The 20,182-nt window shown below is 35.2% G+C and overlaps 2 protein-coding genes across 2 annotated transcripts in view; one reads left to right on the plus strand and one right to left on the minus strand.

Annotated features, from left to right (window-relative positions):
- LOC307169929 (uncharacterized protein) overlaps window positions 1-20,182 on the plus strand; it is a 251,796-nt gene that overhangs the window by 110,729 nt on the left and 120,885 nt on the right. The gene's annotated exons all lie outside the window — the stretch shown is intronic.
- On the minus strand, window positions 12,760-20,177 carry LOC307169961 (uncharacterized protein). Its single transcript, XM_079890854.1, has 7 exons — window positions 19,993-20,177; window positions 19,386-19,446; window positions 17,587-17,907; window positions 17,142-17,429; window positions 16,901-17,014; window positions 16,093-16,148; window positions 12,760-13,980 (listed from the first exon to the last, which is right to left on the minus strand). The coding sequence occupies exons 2-7, from the start codon at window positions 19,387-19,389 to the stop codon at window positions 13,933-13,935; spliced, it is 831 nt and encodes a 276-aa protein (XP_079746980.1). The 5' UTR covers window positions 19,390-19,446; window positions 19,993-20,177; the 3' UTR covers window positions 12,760-13,932.

Consider the following 20,182-nt stretch of genomic DNA (forward strand, 5'->3'; position numbering starts at 1 on the left):
CGGCAGTCTGAGCGCTGTCTATGACACATTTAATTAAGAAACACATTTAAACAAAGATGACAGACAGGATGCTGTAACAACTTGACAGTTTTGCCTTTTGAAAGAGAACTAACAGATAATCATCAACATCTTAAATTCGAAACCCATCTGACTCCGTTTAGAACAGACAAGCAATAGGCTACAAGGTAAACTATGGCTAGGATTTTAGTCTGGCCCGCCGTCGTGGCATTAGTTATATTTGCATAGGCTATTAACAAGGGGTTTTCTGAAATGTACATAAGCCACATGTAGCCTACTGTATTAGCAATGGCAGGTGTCGATACAGGACTCAGACATTGTGATTTCTCTTCTTGATATAGTTGTTATCAGGACTGGGGTTGGATCTCTCTCTATCTCCTGCTTTGCTTTGTTTTCATGCATTGGCCAATCACACTTCATCGCACTGTGCAGCCGCACTTCAGTGCTTAAAGGTGAAGGAGCATATAGTTTCTGCGGCACCAGTGGCACCTAGCAAACATTCAAAAATAAAACAACCATGCAAACTTAGCCCTTCCTACATAGGCTCCGTCCCAGCTAAAGCCCAAAGTATACTTCTGTTGTCCGCGTGACATAATTTTGTCACCAGGAGGGTGCACACATAGACAGTAAAAGGGGTGCACACCACACTCGTACATCAGCGCATGTGCGAGTGACTTGAGCGCTTGAAAACAAAATCCACTTGTTGTTAATGCGCATGTGCTGAACAGTGGGGATTTTTTAACCCTCTGGGCTTCTTCATAATTGGGTCACACTTAGCTTCCCCCCGCCCGAAAACGGGCGAAGCCTTAAAATTGTATAACTTTGTCCTAGGATAACCAATCAAATGTTGTTTTGTTCTATAATGTTTTCTGATTATTATATAGAATTTTTAGAATTTTTTATGATACTTTGCATTAATTATGTAATTTTTATGAGCTATTTTTTCCATTAGAATTAATATATATATATATTTTTATTTTATTTATTTTATTTTATTTTTCAATAAATGCAACATTTCACATCAAATTAGAGTGCAGGCCTAAAAAAAAAATATTTCAAGTGAGAAGAGCGCCACCTAGTGGCTTCAAAATTTATTAATTTGTGTCATGTCCTATAACCGCCCATAGGCGGCTATAGCTTTTTTATTTATTTATTTGATTTATTCCCATTCGGAAAGAAAACTATTTATTACTAATCAACCACTGAATGGAACAACACAAATTATATATCATTTTAAAGCTTAGAATCTCAGCTTTTTAATGCATCTAATGTATTAATTCCTAACGAGTGCTGAGTAATCCCTCTAAAACCAAGTGTACCGCCAGCAGGCGCCACCTAGCTGCGAAAATATTTATTACCATATTTTTCAAAAATCTTGCCTTGATAAACACAAAGTTGATGTCATTTGAAAGCTTAGAGTCTGAACTTTACAGTGAATGTATCCACTTTGAAAAACTCTTAAGTATTGCTGAGTTATTTGCTGATACATAGAATTTCTCTTTTTTTCATAATCTATAAAATAATGTACTGCAATGTGTCAAAAACATCATACAGCTCATGAAACATTCTCAGATAATTGAAAATGGCACTTCATTTTTTACAGCATATTATTACAATTAAAATGAGCCCAAAATTAACATAATCTATTGCTTTTATGACAAGATATTCTTCATGGAGAAAAAATTGCCCATGAGGGGGTGTGAAAGACTGTACAAAAAGGCTATCTCTTTTCAAAATGCTGTAATTTTTGATTCCTTTATCCAAAAATTATTATTTTTTTATCCAGATGCAGCTAACATGTAGGGGGACTTCACTAAAAGAATTTTCCTCCTACCTTATTTCCTTCCTGAGTTATTCCATGACAAATATATATCTATACCCACCCGCGCCATCAGATCATTTGGACGTGTGTTGTTTTCAAGAAATAACAACGATATAAATACTGTTCGTTTTCTCACACAAACCGCTCGTTTCGTGTCTTAGGCCATCAATGTGTACTTACGATGGGGAATTGTTTCATTTGGACGATGGGGAATTGTTTTAATTTGGACTCTGTGCTTGTGTTTTGAGCCAGTGACCACAGACCTGCATTATATGACTGACAGACAAGAACGGTTTGACCTAAAAATATCCAAATTGAAACTACTGCGGAAACAAAGACACCTACATCTTGGATGCCCTTGAGGTAAGCTAAAACATACCAAAAATTAATTTCAAAGTGAACTATCCCTTTAATGTGCTATGTATCTTGAGCTCTTGCACACTCATTTCTGCAGTCACTGGCAAGTAAAAGTTTTTGACTGTGCTGGTTGACTTCAGTGACTGCTGTTTGGCCTGATGCCCCTTACTTTCTGTGTGCCTTGTCACATCCCGCACACCTTGATGGGCACAGGAGTTCTCTTGGCAGCAGATAGAGCACCAGTAATAGGAGCTGGTGCTTCCTACAGTAAATGGCCATTTAGAGGTCCATTCATTATTAAAAGAGCTCTTGTAGGTGGCTGCTCCTGGTACTTTTCTCCCTTTTGTTTTTATGGTCTCTTCTGACACCCTAGCCATCTCCTCCACCATCTCCAAGAGGATCTCTTCCACCATCTCCTCTACTGTCTCTTCCTCTTCCACCTGCACTGTCTCTTCGTCTGTCTCCTCCTCTAATGGGCCTACCCTTTTCGCCACCCTCTCTGGGCCAGCATCCTCTAACCTTGCCTTTTTAGGGGACTTTCCTCTGATGCTAATTATCTGGGAAACATTCCCTAACAGCAGTCAAGTTATCACTGTTTGTGTCAAACAAGTTGTGAATATGTTGTAACATTAAAACAGGAGATCATGACTTATTCTGTGCTCAAAGTGATGCTCAGAGCTCGGAGTGGTTTCCTTTTGGAAGACGTTGTAGCAGAATCATGTGAACAATTCCAGGATATGCTTTTTTTTTCATTGGTTGTTGCGTTAAATCTTACCCAGATACAATAGTGCTATTTTCTGATTGGCTATTGTGTAGCCCCTTTATTTATTTATTTTTTGATTGGCTGATAACAGGCAGACTCACTAAGAACTCCAAGGGAGACACGCTTGATTCATGCCGGCTCCATAGTGAGAGCGGCGCGGCCAGAGAAATTTTGGGCGCTGCGCCATATTAAATATATTATAAATAGTTTTTCTGCCTAAGAAATATAATGTGTGGCGGGAGCGCGTGACAAAAGACCGAAATGAGTGACTATCATGTCCAATGCGTGAAGCTTGAGAGCAACTGATCTGCAGGTGGGGGTCAGCAGCTGACCTTGCATGTTTCGGAAAAATGTGATTGGTTCAGACTGGTCCAATCAAGAGGTTACACTGCGGGTCTTCATTGGTTTTATTAAAACCCATACCTTGTCAATACATGTGTTTGACTTCATGCAGCTCTGTGCAGACCAAATGGCATATGACATCAAAATAACATGATTCGTGATGTCATATGCCAAACAGTCATCACATTGCCTTTTTTAATTTGGCATTAAATTTACTTGGGCAGTGACGTCAAGTTTACACATACTCCGTCTGCAGTGCATATTTTTTTATGCCTATGTTTACAGATTAGAGCGTCGGTCCAAACGGTCCAGCAATGTGTTCCCGGAGTCCATTTTTTGCTGTGCTGCACGATCTGAATTAAAGTGACAGCACATTGGTAGCATAAAAATAAACATGGATTGAGGATTGATGGCATTAACATCCTTATTATAGCTCGTGCCTGCCACACCGGAGACCCGGGTTCGAGGCCCACACAGAGCGAGTGGGACCTGAGGGCTCACATATATACTGTTTCACACTCAACATATGGCTTTTTTTTACCAAGGGTAAAGCGAGGAAAACTACAACTTTTTCTAAAAGCAAAATAATGGATGGCACTCATCTCTTCAGGGAGGTGGAAAAACAAGTTATTTATGACCTGAAGGATTTCTTGTATAAAGATTTAAATGCAAAGGAAAAAAGGCTTGATAGTCTAATGTCTTTTGTCAATTACAAGTTTATATTTAAAAAGTTTGTGATTCTAAAATAAGAAAAGTATGTTTAAATGTTTTGCCACTTGCTTGAGCAGCTTAATATAATATACATCTATATAAGTAATGCACTAAATAATACGTTGTGTAAATTTAGTGTTTAAACGTGCATGAGTCTATGAAAGATGCATAACTGTACTGTGTACAAAGAGAATTCGTTGCTGACAAAACATTTTCTGGAACAACTTTTGGATTTTAAATAAAAATAATGAATAAATGTTGTGTTTGTTGTATACAGCAGCAGATCAATTGCGCACTGCAAACGCGGCATGTGAAATTACATTGAGCCTGTTAAGCTCCTCTATCGCAAATGTACTGTAAACGGAGTATGTGTGAACCTGGCGTGGGAGTGAAATCACACATCTCAAGCCAAATGCGTGAGAGTTGACAACCCTGCGGAGGTGTTTCAAATTCAGCCGTCGGTTAAGAGAGTGACTCTCCTTGAAAGGGACTTTGACTGCTCTAATTGAAACCATTTACTCAGTGCTAGCATTCTTAGCTTTTAAATAATGTAGATGTGTTTAGCAACAAGGACATTATTCCTTGATAGTTCTTCAGCAATCATGTGTATTTTCTGTTAGTGTCACGACTACCTGGCTCACAGTAGCAATGACATGGGGAGACCACACCGCTTGTTAAGTTAAATCCAAAATAATTTATTAAAACATTAAATTATACAATGAAATCATAATTTGAATCAATAAATGTATCAAGTCAGTAAATTAGAAGCAAGAGAAAGCTAATCAAAAGTGTAGTGCAGATCAGTAAAGTGTAGAGTATGTGTAGGCTAATGCAAAAAAGACAAAAGGGAGTAAGATGGTGCTGCCGCCAGCCTGGAGGCCAGAGCTAAGCAGACACGCACAGCCCAGAGCAGAGAGAGAACAACTGGCAGGAGATGCTTTTAAACAGTCCCGCCCATCAGCTACTGTCAGATGGACTGAAAACAGACAGCTCCCCCTTCAGATTAAGGGGAGAGAGACGGCCCAAAAACATATTCTGTCCATGGTGGAGTGAGCACAGCCAGCACGGCAAAGCCGGGCGTGACATCTAGCTATTTAAAATCAGAACCAGCAATGCCCGATTCATGAATGAATAGAAACTTTATTTTCAGATCGGTTTTAGGTCTCATTCAAATATGGAAATAAATCTGATGTGAATGTATGAACGATCACATGACTCTTTTTAATGGCGCAATGGAGCATGAAGGCTCAACCCACTGAAGAGACCAATGTTATGCTGACCTATAGATAAGATGGTGCAGAAAGCAAAAGCTTGTGTTATTTCGCAGTAAATGACGCCTAAAAGAAATCCCAAAGGGTCAAGGTTTGTCTGTTTAACATGGTCTAGTTGCCTCTGCTGTTCGATGTTTTAACTTCACCATTATGTGCACAAAAGCACCTTTTACTGTCATTAATTCATAGTATTATTAGTTTAAAAGTCACAGATTTAAAACATATTAAAAGAAACTTGTGTCTGAGAAGTTGCAATAAAGTTAGTGATCAGTCACATGGTATTATGAGTCAAGTGTCACGCTACACACACTCAAAGACAAAACGCTGTGACAACTGAGAAAAATGTCGTTAAAATTGTTCATTTGATTTTTCTAAATATGAGCATATTTGAGCCAAACTTATGTCACAGAACAGATCATGGACTTTACTACTACTTTGAGAAAATGTGTGATGATACACTTAAAAAATGTGTAAATATCCTTTGGATATTTTACTATAAATAATAGTTTGCATTAATATAGGAGAAATGTGTAGCAGCATTGCAACTTTTAGTTAGTTACTCCCAAGAAGTGATAAAAACATAAAATGAATCACTAAAAATGTGCATAACAACAGTGAATCATACATTGTGCTTGTTCTTAAAAATACTCAGACAATGACTAGTATGATGTTTATAAAAAAAAAAAAGGTGTGATAAAGAAACATTGTTTTTAGAAATGACTTCAGCTTCTCTTGCTCGAGCTGGAAATAACTGTAGACTTTAGCTCTGTTTATAGCGCACTAACAGACAAGACAGAGCAGGTTACTTTTTGATATGAAACAGTCTCAGCTTTCATAGTACCGGTAGATGACATTTTCATATTTTGCAGCAGTATCATTTTTATGTGATGATTTTTTTTATTTATTTTTTTACTTCAGCATTGATGTGTATTTCGTGGTAAAGCTTTTCTGTGAAAAGCAGAAGTCAAACTGTGAACGTCGTATGTGATGAAGTGGAAAAAAACCTAAACCACACGCTATTGAGACATCAACATGAACTGACATCAACCACAGATGTCCAGATATAGACTCATGCTCATGCAGATATAAATTATTCAGACCACAGCAGGTTATATTTTTTGACACACAAACTAGAGCCTCAAACTGCCAGGGGCCCCTAAAAAAAAGATCAACTCAAGGAAGTTTTTACAGAAAAATAATATCTTAATTTCTTTGCCTTCAAATGTTAAGCCATCAAGCTTTTACTTTGACGGATAACTGTTGAGAGACCTTAAAGCTTCTCTTTTGTTGATAAAATTTATAACTGATTCTCATTACAAATTTGTGAAGATGTTTTGTGCATGTTACATTTTTAAATGTACATCATAAGCGCATCAAAGTCACAAAACTTATAGAGATGTAGTTCTTTTGGAGCAACATTTACCATTGCTACTGTATCTGTGGCATTGTGAACCGAGACACTCTTGACACACTACTGGATCATGAGCTGCTTGTGTGTAAATGAACACAGTGTCGTGCTTCACTTTGACAAACATGTCCAATTTGGCATTTCATTTTTTTTTTCTGCAAAAAAACAAACAAACAAAAACTAAAAAAAACTAAAAATCTGATTAATTTTTTTAAAGCACATTTAATCATGGACTGTTCAGACAGTTTAACAGTGTGTTTTAGAAGAAACTAAATAAAGGAATACAGGCCTGCATTTTACTGTTTTTGTTTTTATTAACGTCTGTAAAAATTGTAACAAAATCCTTTTTATATTATAAAATTTAAATATTTTTAAGACTCCACTTTATTCAAATTAACCATTCAGCTTCCATAGTATCCTACATTTGGATATCATGTTAACCACAGGTAAGAGATGTTAACAGTTAACATGATGTTAACATGTTAACAGAGATTATCCTGTTTTCCACATCTGATCGCATTAACCCCTTTTCCTTTTTCAGAATAAATTAAAGGCCTATAAAGTATAAACCAATATAAACCTTTATAATACGTAATTATTCCATATTTAAGACAACAATGTAGCAGTTTGTCCCATATACTGTAGATGGTAGCCTATATTATCATCACAAAAAAAAAACACGTTTGTTTCCTGATAATGGTTTGTTTTCCTCAGGTGGCGGTTTATGAAGAGCAGGAGAAGATCTTCTTCATCTCTCAAAAGTTTGTATCTGCACTCCATCGGGTTCCCTTAAGGTGAGATTTTCTGTCTACATCTTTATCTAAATCATCTTTAACATTTTGAGGTTCATATTTGTCCTTCCTTTAAGAGCTAAATGTTCAACTGCTGACCAAAACAACCAATTGTTGATGACGTAATGAACAATGTTATTTATGTATTTATTGAATTAGGGATTGTTCATTTTTTATTTAAGGGGCTATCGGAGGAGTTTTGAGTCATGTGCCTCAACAAGTAAAGTCATAACATAATGATACATTTGCAAATCATTAACTAATGATTAATTAAAGCAGACAATTTGAAGTTGAAGTACGACTTCAACCCATTGTGGTAATTAACGCATTAATTTACACTATTAGTTAATAAAATAAGTTATTAAGGAATTAATACATTGACACATTTAATTAATAACAATTCAAATATTACTTAATCTATTAATCATTTAGAATCTTTATTAGTTGCTGATGCAGTAATCATTTATTAATGGTTTAGTTCTTCATGAATCATACATTAACACATGATTATCTGTGCAGTAGTTAAGCATGAATTAATGCATATTAGTGCACCCGTATTGTCAAGTGTTACCAAGTAGGCTTACATGGTTAAATATTTTACCACTTGCTTGAGCAAATTAATATATAAATCTATATAGAAGTAGCCTAATGCATTGAATAATACATTGTTTAAATTGTGTTTAAACGTGAATACGTCTATTAAAGAGTGTATATGTGTACAAATTTAAATAAAAGTTGCTGATAACTTCTGGATTTGAAATGAAAATAGTGAGTATGTGTTTGTGGTACAGCCGCGGGCCAGTTACGCACTGCAAACGCAGCATATGTGAAAGCACTATAGCGCATGCTGCTCCTGCACCGCATACACACTGCACACGGAGTATGTGTGAAACGGCCATTAAAGGATTAGTTCACCTCAAAATGAAAATTTCCTGATAATTAACTCACCCCAATGCCATCCAAGATGTAAATGTCTTTCTTTCTTCAGTGGAAAAGAAATAAAGTTTTTTGAGGAAAACATTTCAGGATTTTTCTCGACACAACCAAAATGTTGAAGTTCAAATCAATGCAGTTTCAAAAAGATCTGAAGTGCTTCAAAGGGAGGAATAGGGTCTTATCTAGCGAAACGATCGGTCATTTTCTAAAAAAAAAAAAAAAAAAAAAAAAAAAAACATTTATAAACTTTTTAACCACAATCGTTCTTGTTCTTGTGCTGGTCTGCGATGTGTTGTGGCAAAATTTTCTTGAACATAATCATCACTGCATAAGAGACTGAATCAAATAGTCTTTTAAAAGGTATTTATTCTTGGAAAATTAGGCCCAGTCAACCACACAGAAGTTACACTGTGGAGTGAGTGAGACACAGACAGGAAGAGATGGGCAGCCTTTATACCCTGTTTCAAGGTTCCTTCCCAGCAGCTGTTTCTTTGACCCATGTAGATAAGCGACTGTTGTTGGAGACTTTATTCCTTCATCGAAGCAAGACCAGGAGACGTTGGGATCGCGTTCAACAGAAGTTATTCTTTATTGAGAACTTCGCGTTGCGTTGCTGCAGTTCTTCCAACAGTCTAACTAACGTAACTTTACATGGTATCATATAGGCATTCAGTGGGCAGTCCTTAGAGGTGCTGACAGTTCTTAAAAGTCTTGACCTTAAACACTGCCAGATGACCACTAAATCTAATCATCTAAAGACAATAGAGGCAATTACCCCCAACTGAGATAATGGTACTCCCCAAATTGTATAAACAACACATCGTCATGGTTACGAGAAATAAGACTAGGGAAACATTCACACAGTTCAACTCTCAGTAGGAAGATTAAAGACTAACAAAACCCCTTCAAAGGAAAAATATATTGAATCTAATCAGTAAATGGATGCCCTCATGTTCACCTTGAATGCCCAATACAGTATAGTTCACCTTAGTTTTTTATGTGATGTTATGTAAGGAAGTAGGATCAGCAGATCTAAAACATTTGTAATCCTACAGCGACCATTGCTGTTCAAGTTTCTATACCTAAAGACACAAACTGTCAGATATAGGGTCAAAGATCCTGTCCCATATGTTCCTGAAGTGTCACACCAAGCCCCTCTCCAGGCACATACATACATATATCTTGTTTCACACATTGACAATATAGACACGTGACACATTACTTTGCAATATATGTTGAAGATCAATGGAAATCAAATTTTTCCATTACAGACGTGCCAGGCATTACGTCATCACGTTGGAAAGGTCACGCGTCACGTCATCTATCTTATTTGTCTGTGTACTCTGGTTCAAAAAGGTAGGGAAGGGCGAAAAATTCTCTCCAACTTCAAAATCGTCCGACATCTTTGTTTTAATTTATTATTATTTTTATTTTTTCCGTGACCTTTTCAATTTGATGACGTAATACGGGGCGCATCACAGAGATTGTACAAGACGGGCATTTGTTTTTTAATGTTTGCAAAAGAAGTATCTTCTGCTCACCAAGGCTGCATTTATTTGATAAAAAAAAAAAAAAAAAAAAAACAGTAATAATGTGAAATATTATGACAATTTAAAATGACTGTTTTCTATTTTGATATATTTTAAACTGTAATTTATTCCTGTGATCAAAGCTGAATTTTCAGCATCATTATTCCAGTCTTCAGTGTCATATGATCCTTCAGAAATCATTATAATATGATGATTTGATGCTCAAGAAACATTCATTATTATTATCAATGTTGAAAACAGTTGTGTACATTTTTTTTTTTCTTTGATGAATAGAAAGTTCTTCAAAGTTCTCATCTAAAAGAGACTCTGATGGAGTTGTACGGTAATATAAAGTGATCAGTCACATCATGGTATTATGAGTCAAGTATTGCTTCACTCACATACAGACAAAATGCTGCAACAACTGAGAATGTAATTTAAATTGGAATTCATTTAATTTAATTTTAATATGAGCATATTTGAGCCAAACATTTCTGTAACAGAACAGATCAAAGACTTAAAACTACTGCTTTGAGAAAATGTGTAATGATACACATAAAGAAATTGTAAATATTTTTTGGACAGCAGAACTGTTATTTTACTCAAGAATATAGGCCTAGTTTGCATAATAGTAGAAATGTATAGTATATTTATTGCAACTTTTAGTTAGTTACTCCCCAGAAGTGATGGGGGGAAAAATAACCACTGAACATTTGTATGATAATATAAATATTACAACAGTGAATCATGTATTTATTCTTAAAATGACTCGTAGACATTGACAGTCAAAAAACAGTGTGATATCAAGAAAAGTTGTTCTTAGAAATAACTTCACCTTCTCATGCTAGAGCTGGAAATAAATTCTGATTCTAGCACTGCTTATCTGCAGGATCACTTCATTTAGTATTTTAAGGCCACTGTTTTCATGCAACACGTCCATTTCCTCATGCAGTGAAAAAACACAGACAGGCAAGACAGCAGGTTACTTTTGATATGAATTTTTCAGATATCACCGTTTGATTTTATATCTTTTTGTTTTTGAAAAACATCAACATTAATGTGTATTTCGTGGTAAAGCTGTTCTGTGTAAAGCAGAAGTCAAACTGTGAACATCGTATGTGAAAGAGTGGAAAAACACCCTTAAACCACGTGTTACTGACACATCAAAACACACACACACACACACACACACACACACACACACACACACACACACACACACACACACACACACACACACACACACACACACACACACACACACACACACACACACACACACACACACACACACACACACACACACACACACACACACAACCTGACATCAACCACAGATGTACAGTTATAGACTCATGCTCATGCAGACCCTTTATGTCTACCCAAAAGATCAAACCACATTTATGTAGACGTCAATTATTCAGACCACAGGTTATATTTTTGACACAAGCTGAGCTGCTAGAGCCTCAAACTGCCTGGGGCCCCTAAAAGAAGTTCAAGGACATTTTAACAGAACAACAGTAAAATGACAGTACTAATGTGTATGACCATCTTAATTTCTTTACTTTCAAATGTTAAACCATCAAGCTTTTATCTTGGCAGAAAACATCAGGTAGACCTTAAAGCTTATCTTTTGTTGACAACAGATTTACAACTGATGCTGGAGATGGTAGGTGCCTATTGCGTTTTAAAATGCAGTTTATAAGCGACTCAAAGCTAGTGCACTTGAAGAGATGGAGTTTGTGTGAAACAATATTTACATGAGTTTCTCATGTGTAAATGAACTCAGTGTAACACTTCACCATAAACATTCACTACGTCAGACTGTATATTTATATAGTTAAATTGCAGCCTTTACAATTGATGGTCACACTAAGCCAAAGGGATGAAGTTATTCTGCTTATTGTACATATACAATACAACTTGTTTCATAATTGTGACCACACAGATAAAATAGAGGTCGACCGATAGTGGATTTACCAATAACGATATCGAGGTTGGACCACGCTGGCCGATAACTTATAGTTTTTAAAATAGGTACTGAAAGAAAGCAAAAATAACTCTCCAATAAAATAGTGCTGAATTGTATTACAAAAATAAAAAAGCAGTACTGAACTATGAAAATGTACTGTATTTCTTAAATATTAATAATTTAACCTCTTAAGTGTCACCGGCCCACCGGTGGGCCCAAAATCATTACATATTTAAAACAGTAATATCCTATAATAAACATAAACTAATCTTGACAAACTATATATCATTTGAAAGCTTACAAACTCTAGTTTTCATATTTGGTGAATGATTTCCAAAATAAATTAGAGAGGAGCTGTAATTTATCAATTTGCAACAATAATATTTTCATATTCCTAAGGCGTGTTCAAACCTTTATTTTGAAATAGCAATGAACATGAAAAATCATGAAAGAATGGATGAAACCTCAGTTTGTTTTCATGCCAAGAGTTCAAAAGATATCATCCATTAAATTATTTTAGAAAAAAATATACTAATATGTTTTTAATAACGCATATGGAAATGAAGGCGCCCTTATATGGGCAGTAATGGAGTCTGGTTGTCACCTAGTGAAAATGTTTGGTACTGCGCCCAAACAAAATCTCACTGAAAGCTCATTTTTTGAGATATCAACCTAAAATTTGAAACACAACTTATTCAGATTTTTGGCTTTGATTTTCTAGCAGTTTTAGAGTCGGCCAGGTTTTAAAAATATATATTTTATATAAAATATGAATAATTAAATTTTTTAAATTTTACATTTTCATAAACACAAACTTATATAACTTTTTTTTTTTTTTTCACTTTCTTAATTTATTTCACTTCAACAAAAATCTGCCAAATGTCTTCTTTAAAACAAGACCAATTTTACGTCTATACTCCAAAGCATTCTTTAATTACAACCATTTAAAGTCGAAATGTGCATTTTCATGTATATTTAAAAAAAGGGGGGTGACACTTAAAGGGTTAATTATACCATGATCATTTATGTGAGTTCATAGTCCAGTGCCTAATGTTCACAGATTTAAAATGTAAAAATGTATTATTAAATGATGAACTTGATGTTTGTATTGAACATTGAAGGAGCAACAGATTTTGTGTGAAAATAAATCATAGAGGTTGTTTATTTTGTTTAAAAATCTTATAATTGTATGAGGTGGCGAAAGGGGCCTTTTACACACATGTTCTTCCATTATTATAAATTTGTTGTTGTCTTGTCACTCAGTGTTTTCAGGCATACAGATTAATAAAGTTCTCAACAAAGTTTAATAGCAAGTATACTCAAAAACATATGAACAGGCGTTAGCAAACACAACTAAACATGATCGTGAACAGACAAAGAGTGAAGACAGGGGTACAACTATAGCAGACTAAACAATGCAACTAATAAAACACAGCTGGAACAAATGAGTCCTTGAACTGAATTAAACTGAACATAATGATGATATCTCCACTAATGCAGCATCTAGCCAACAACAGTTATGTGTGTATAATACAAATATCAGATCTGGACTCTCTATCGGCAGATACTCAATATTCAATGACTCTGATCGGATCGGGGCACAAAAAACGTGGTCGGGACATCCCTACTAAGCCAGATTGTGTTCTCACAACCATTCATTGCTAGAATTCATAAAATGACCTGCCAACTTGTGAGTAACGCTTTCATACACTCGCCAATGCTGATTTTTACTCACATTTGGCAATTGAAGAGAGTTTATATTAGTTCTTGTATTAGAAAGCAGTTTTTTAGAAGAGCATTTTATTAATATTTCTCTGAATGTCACACCTCAGTTCGCTGGGATATCCTGGTAAAACTAGAGCAAAACTGAAAAATATCTAGCTGAAAATAAAAAATATATATTTTATACGGTTAATGTTGTGATTCTCACCAATCCCAAATGTCAACCACAGACTCCTGGTGAAAGTGATCACACAGCTGGATCTTGAACTGAAGTGAAGACTGAAGTTTGATCATCTTCTGACATCTGCATACACTACTTCATCCTCCTCTTTAACATCCTGTACAAAACACAAGATATAATAACAATAAAACATTTGAAACCTGAACACTTAATGAGATCAAGTTTGAGTTCAGATATGTTTTATCGTAAGACATTGGTAAAGTCCAGGGGTGCGTTCTCCGATAACGTTGTCTCTTAGCGCGCTACGAAGACTCAAAAGGTACACCTTAACTACAGGTATACCTTTCCTACGTGTGTTCTCTGAACTATACCTTAGGATGTTGCTTAAGGTAAACCTTCTTAAGTTCGACCTTAGCAGGTGCTGTCCATGGTGGAGGCGCTGAATAGGTTGATATCGATGCCTCGATGATCGATTGTGCGCTCTTTCCTTCACAGCGGTATAGGTAAAGTATTGAGAAAACAATGTTCTTTATAAAGAAGCGTTTTAGAAATAGTACAAACTGCATTTATCGGGGCTCATTGAAATATGTACATGCAGAAATAAATATGAGTATGTGTTTATAATTTAGCAAGTGTGCAATCCCAAACCCTCACGGCCATAAGTGTGTTAATGTTCTCCACAACGTATGCTGATTATCCACCAGCCATGTAGTTGACATACACTAACTGGCTCCGCGGACGGCGCCGTCTTTGATTTAAAACAAGTACTCGCTGTCTCGCTGCCATAGCTATAAAGTTTGTGTAAACTCATCTTTCTTTATATAGACTCCTAAGCCTTTTCTGTCAAATGGTTCGCCAGCTGATGTGCCTTAGGATAGTAGCCTAATTAAAAAAAGCTAACAACCATTAGTGTATGGAAACTTTATTAATGAAAACACTTCCATACACTGGATGTAGGCTATAACAACTTAAGTATTTTATGTGTAAATTTTTTAAGTAAAGTAAAAATGTAATTTTAATACTAAATCAGATTTTATATTAAATGTTCATATAAAATGTTCTATGTGTAATTAAACTGCGATGTAAAAAAGCTTTTTGCGTAGTGGTGGCCAGTAGCGGTATGAACCGTCAGCAGCGATAAGGTATAGCTAAGAGCGCTCCAGACCAACCTTACGAACGTATGACTTACAGAAGGTATACTTAACTAAGAAGGTTTCGGAAACCACGTATTAACGATAAGGTACTTCTTAAGGTACAACTTAAGAACGACGTAGCGTTAAGGTAGTTTCGGAGAACGCACCCCAGATTCTTAATGCTAATGTGAAGCAGCTTGAGGAAACAGCATCAAACCTTTTAACATCTTGCTGATATACTTAATTTAGACATGCAAATATTTAAATAAATTCTATTACAGTGAATATTAATAACAAAAAATGACAGAACTGAGGTATTTAGAGATGGCCAGAAATACTTATTATAATGCCGTGATATGACAGTAAAATGGTGCCCGTCCCCTTTTTCAGTGGCGTTGGTTCCGGAAGTATTTCTTCCTTCATTTTTTCCCCATATGGGATTTCTTTGTTAAAAAGTTATAATAAGCCATGAACCAAGCCAATCAGCTACGATGTGAATCACAACATTACAAACTATTATTTGATGCACACACAAATAAAATCGAAAATTGGAGAAAAACACAAAGGTACAAGAGTGTGTACTTAACGGCTTTAGTGAGGGAAAGAACTGCAATCCCATGAAGAATTGAAAACAGGATAATCAAGTTTAAAACGATGTAACACATATAGACATGCAGAATATGCAGTGCATTTTTGTCACGTTCAGTTTCCTGTTTATTTCTGCTGAATCTCGCTGAACTATAACACGATTACTGGCTTAAGATTTTTTAACACGTATTTGAAAGTTGAAAAGTCTAAAGTGTTGATGAAATTTTGAGATCCTGCACTCTTTCAGTGTTTCTTGGTGGCTTTAAAAATGTATTTCAGTACAAATAACCTACAGACAAGTTGTTCCGTAAAAATGTTGGACAGTGATGTCATCAGCTGACAGTAAATACAGAATTAGTGTAACATTACAGAATCATCACCTTTCGCCCGCCAGCGACGGCCCTGATTGGTCCAATAACTTTCTTAAATATGTCATATGGTGCTGTTTTGTCTGTGTTTGTAAAATGATATGTACAAGCACACAACTATAAATCTGACTGGTAAAATTATAAAGAGCACAGCATAAATTTAAGAATAAATGATCTCACCGATTTCTGTGGATTTCTTTTGTAGAACGTCGGATCAGCATAAGTGACCTCTTTAGCTGTTTAAACAAAAATGACAGATGAATTAAAACCTCAATACTCAATCTCATCTAGATCTGTTTCATTATCATGAAAGGGGGAGGGGGGTAGCTATTGTAAGAAGAAAAAAAAAGAGTGGGAGAAATGAAGATTTTGTTCATATCTCCCACTCCTTAAATGTGTTAAATAATCATGATTACAATACTGACCAAAATAATTATGATTATGATTTTTGCCATAATAAAGCAGCCCTACTGTAGATTATATAAACAAATCATATCATAATCTAAGTTAATTGTTGAATACTTAATTTAGTTAAAATATCTATAGAAATGTCACCCCTGAGTTAAATACAAACAGAGATGTTAATTTGAACACCAGAGGAGGGCTGCATCTTTACACATGCAGGATTATGGTCATAAATTGTAGAGAAAGCTGAGTATTATTAAAATAATTTAGATGTGCATTTCTGAGTTTGTATTTCCAGTGTGTTTTGATGCAGTTTTGAGAAATATATAAAATAAAATAAAATGTGTGCAAGTGAGATGAGTAAAGAGCGCTGTCCAGTATCATTATTACTACACGCAGTAACTATACATATTATATACTATATTATTTTGGTTTATTTATTTCCATAAAAAGGAACTAGACAGTATAAACTAAAAAAAAAATATTAAAAGATATTTGTGGCTATTAATTGAAAAACTAAAAATGGTAAATGTATATATTTTTTTAAGTATTATTTGTTATAAAACTTGTTTGTAACACTTGCCTTCTTGATCAGTTTTTCTACATTTCTTGCAGATCCAGAAGATCCCAACGACTGCAGCGACAATCACCAGAGTTCCAGCAGCAGAGATCAAGACTTTGTAGAGCAAGGGTAGGCCTTGATGTGCAATGGACAAAATGAGCCATGAATCTGATCTACAACAAACACTTTGCAATACCAGCACTGTAACGTGATAGATAGATAAATAAACACACACACACATATATCATCAGTGCTGTGGTACCTGCACATGTGTGACAGAGTGTGTTGATGTCCAGATGTGTGGTCTGGTTGCTGATGGGATTGTTCAGCACACAGCTGTAGGTGTTTTTATCCTGATATTCCACCTCCAGAGGTAGAGAGAGACTGATGCTGAGATCACACACACTGATGCTGGACAATACACTGATTCCTGCGTACCAGGAGAGAGTCGCATCACACACATTCAACACTGATGAACACACCAATGAACATGATGATGATGATGAAGAACAGTGTGAAGAGTTACTGATGACAGGAACAGGCAGACGAGCTGAGAAACATGAGAGAATAAACATATAGATAAACCTAATCCACAATCTATTCAATGTGTTTAGTGTGATCACAGTGAGTGTTTTTTCAAATTATAAAATGTCAGTATGTAAAAATAAAATAATATTTGAAGGACGAGACAAATGGTCTCGACTCACCATAGACAGAAACACTGAATGTTTTTGATGTCAGTTTCACTCCAGTTATCTCTAGTTGATAATCTCCAGCATGTTCAGTTGTGGTGTTTGTGATGGTCAGAGATCCAGTTTGATCGTCCAGCTTCAGTCTGTCTCTGAATCTCCCATCAGGAACATCATCATATGTGGAGGAGATTCGATCCTCTTTGCTGATTTGAGCTATCAGAGAGTTTTCAGCTCCATATTTCCACCATATGTCTTCACCTTCATGTATTTCAGTAACATTGGTGTTTAGAGTAACAGAATCTCCCTCCGTCACTGACACTGAATCACCAAACACACCTGGAGAACAAACAGTTTTTGAATTGAAGAACAGCAGCAGAAAAACAATAGAAAATTAAAGGTGATACAGATTTTTTTAATGTAAGGTGATATACATTTTTTACATTTCATTTTATATATTTGTTTGTAGAGTAAAATAAATGTGTGAAGTACTTTCAAGTTGTAAATTAACTTGTATAAGGTAATTCTGCTGCTCACTTTCAATGAATTGACATTACTTTTGTAGTTGTTTTCTGAGCCTCCTTTACAATCAATTTAGACATTTTCATTACTTTTTCAATGACTTTCAATACAAATACAAATTAATTTAATTAATTTTCTATATTTTCAAGGCCTGGATCTAACAATTTAAAAACTACCTGATTTCTGTTGGTTCAGCCCAATGGAGAACACAAACAGAGACCTGAATCCAAAGTAGACCATAATGTCTCGTAAAAATAGTGTAATTTGAACAGTAACAGTGGCTTATTGCTCTTAAACGCAATTAAATGAAGCTGTAAAATTATTTTATAACTTACCAGTCAGATGACAACAGCACAAACAGAACAAAACAAACATATGCCACATTTTCTTTAAGTGCCCAAACTAATAAGACTAGCCACCAAAAACACTCTAACTGTTAATCTGATGTGTGGATCTGAATCCTCCCCGACAGACTTCGCCCCTCCTATAGTTCACACACACACTCTCTGAACACATGATGTGTATAGTTATATGATATATTGTTATGTAATATATAAAACTGTTTGAAGACTTTAACTTAATGACAGAAAATATACTTTCCTCATTTTTACAATGTAACAAAGTTTTTGAAAGGTAATTGTTTGGCTCTGTTAAATACATAAAAGAAGAGTATGATTTGATAGTAAAATAAAGCTGCTTGATAAAAAAAAAAAGTTGTAATAATTTGATTATCAATTGTTGTTTCTTGGCCAAATAAAGTTAAAACAATCTAGCATCGCACATTATCAGTTTTACTAAAATATACACTATGAGTCAAACTGAAACCTGCAGCGGTTTGATTTCTTCAGGAATGTGGTTTGTTGAGTGAACAGCTTGTGCATTTAGTGCATGTAGTTTGTATGTGAAGGGCTTTTGTCCTGTCCTGCTACACTCTTAAATATAAAGGTTTCAAAAGGTGGTTTTCACAGTGATACAACAGAAGAAACATTTGGGGTTCCCAAAGAACCTTAGTAAACAGTTCTAAAAATATGTTTTTGTTAGTGTGAATAAAACGTGAATCATTTAAAGAACCTTTTTCCACCATAAAGTATATTTTTGTCCAATGAAAAGGTTCCATGGATGTTAAAAGTTCTTCATGGAACCATTGATGCCAGTACATATTTTGTACTATGAACATCACAGTCTGACTTCCCCATTTAAGAAAAAGTTGTACAGTGAAATAAAGTACTGAATCCATCAAAACTGATGTTTTGAAAAAGAAGAGTCACAGGTTAGATGTCAAACATGATTCTTACCCATAATGCATCATTGATAACATCAATGCCACAGATTGACAACTGATCATCCATGCTTGAGCTGTTGGAGAAAATATTTACAAAATACACAAACAAAAATGATGGCAATACAATAAAAAGTCAGCTTGAGGTAGCTAGAAGCATTAAATGTGGTTAAAAATCAAAATACATCCAATATCATAGAGGCTAAATGAAAGTCTCAAAATACAAATGAGATCGACTATTTGTGTAAAGATGTCTCTATTTGTGCAAATTGCTGCACATTTATTTAATAATGAATTTTGCAGACCCCAGTTGAAAAGGCATTTAGTTGTGGATAGTAAAACATATCTGCAACATTTATCAAGTTCATGGATAATTATGCATTCATGTGTTAATCATTTTGAGACTGATTTCATCCCTTATAAGAGTCTCTAAAAAGAATCAATCACTGGTAAACACACATAGGCTACTATATGATTTTTTTTTTACATGTATTATTATCATTTCATCAGAACACATACAAAATAGCTACCAATGAAGAAAGATGATAATTGCAGCTAGCTTCTGCTGTCACAACTTACAACCAAGGACTAGATTAAAAACATTTATAAAAAGAGATTGTAACCTGTGCTCTGTCTCCTCTCACTGGACTCTCAATCTCACCCTTTCTGTCGAATAAACTGAATTAATAAATGTAAATAAGCAATAAAATACACTGTGCTATAATCATATTTACACAATGTTTTACAAACTGAACAGGGTAACGACGTTTATGTTTATTTGCAACACGTAACAAAACTTCGTCATGGCGCTAC

Source organism: Squalius cephalus (genome assembly GCF_949319135.1).
Source record: "Squalius cephalus genome assembly, chromosome: 13".
NCBI lineage: Eukaryota > Metazoa > Chordata > Actinopteri > Cypriniformes > Leuciscidae > Squalius > Squalius cephalus.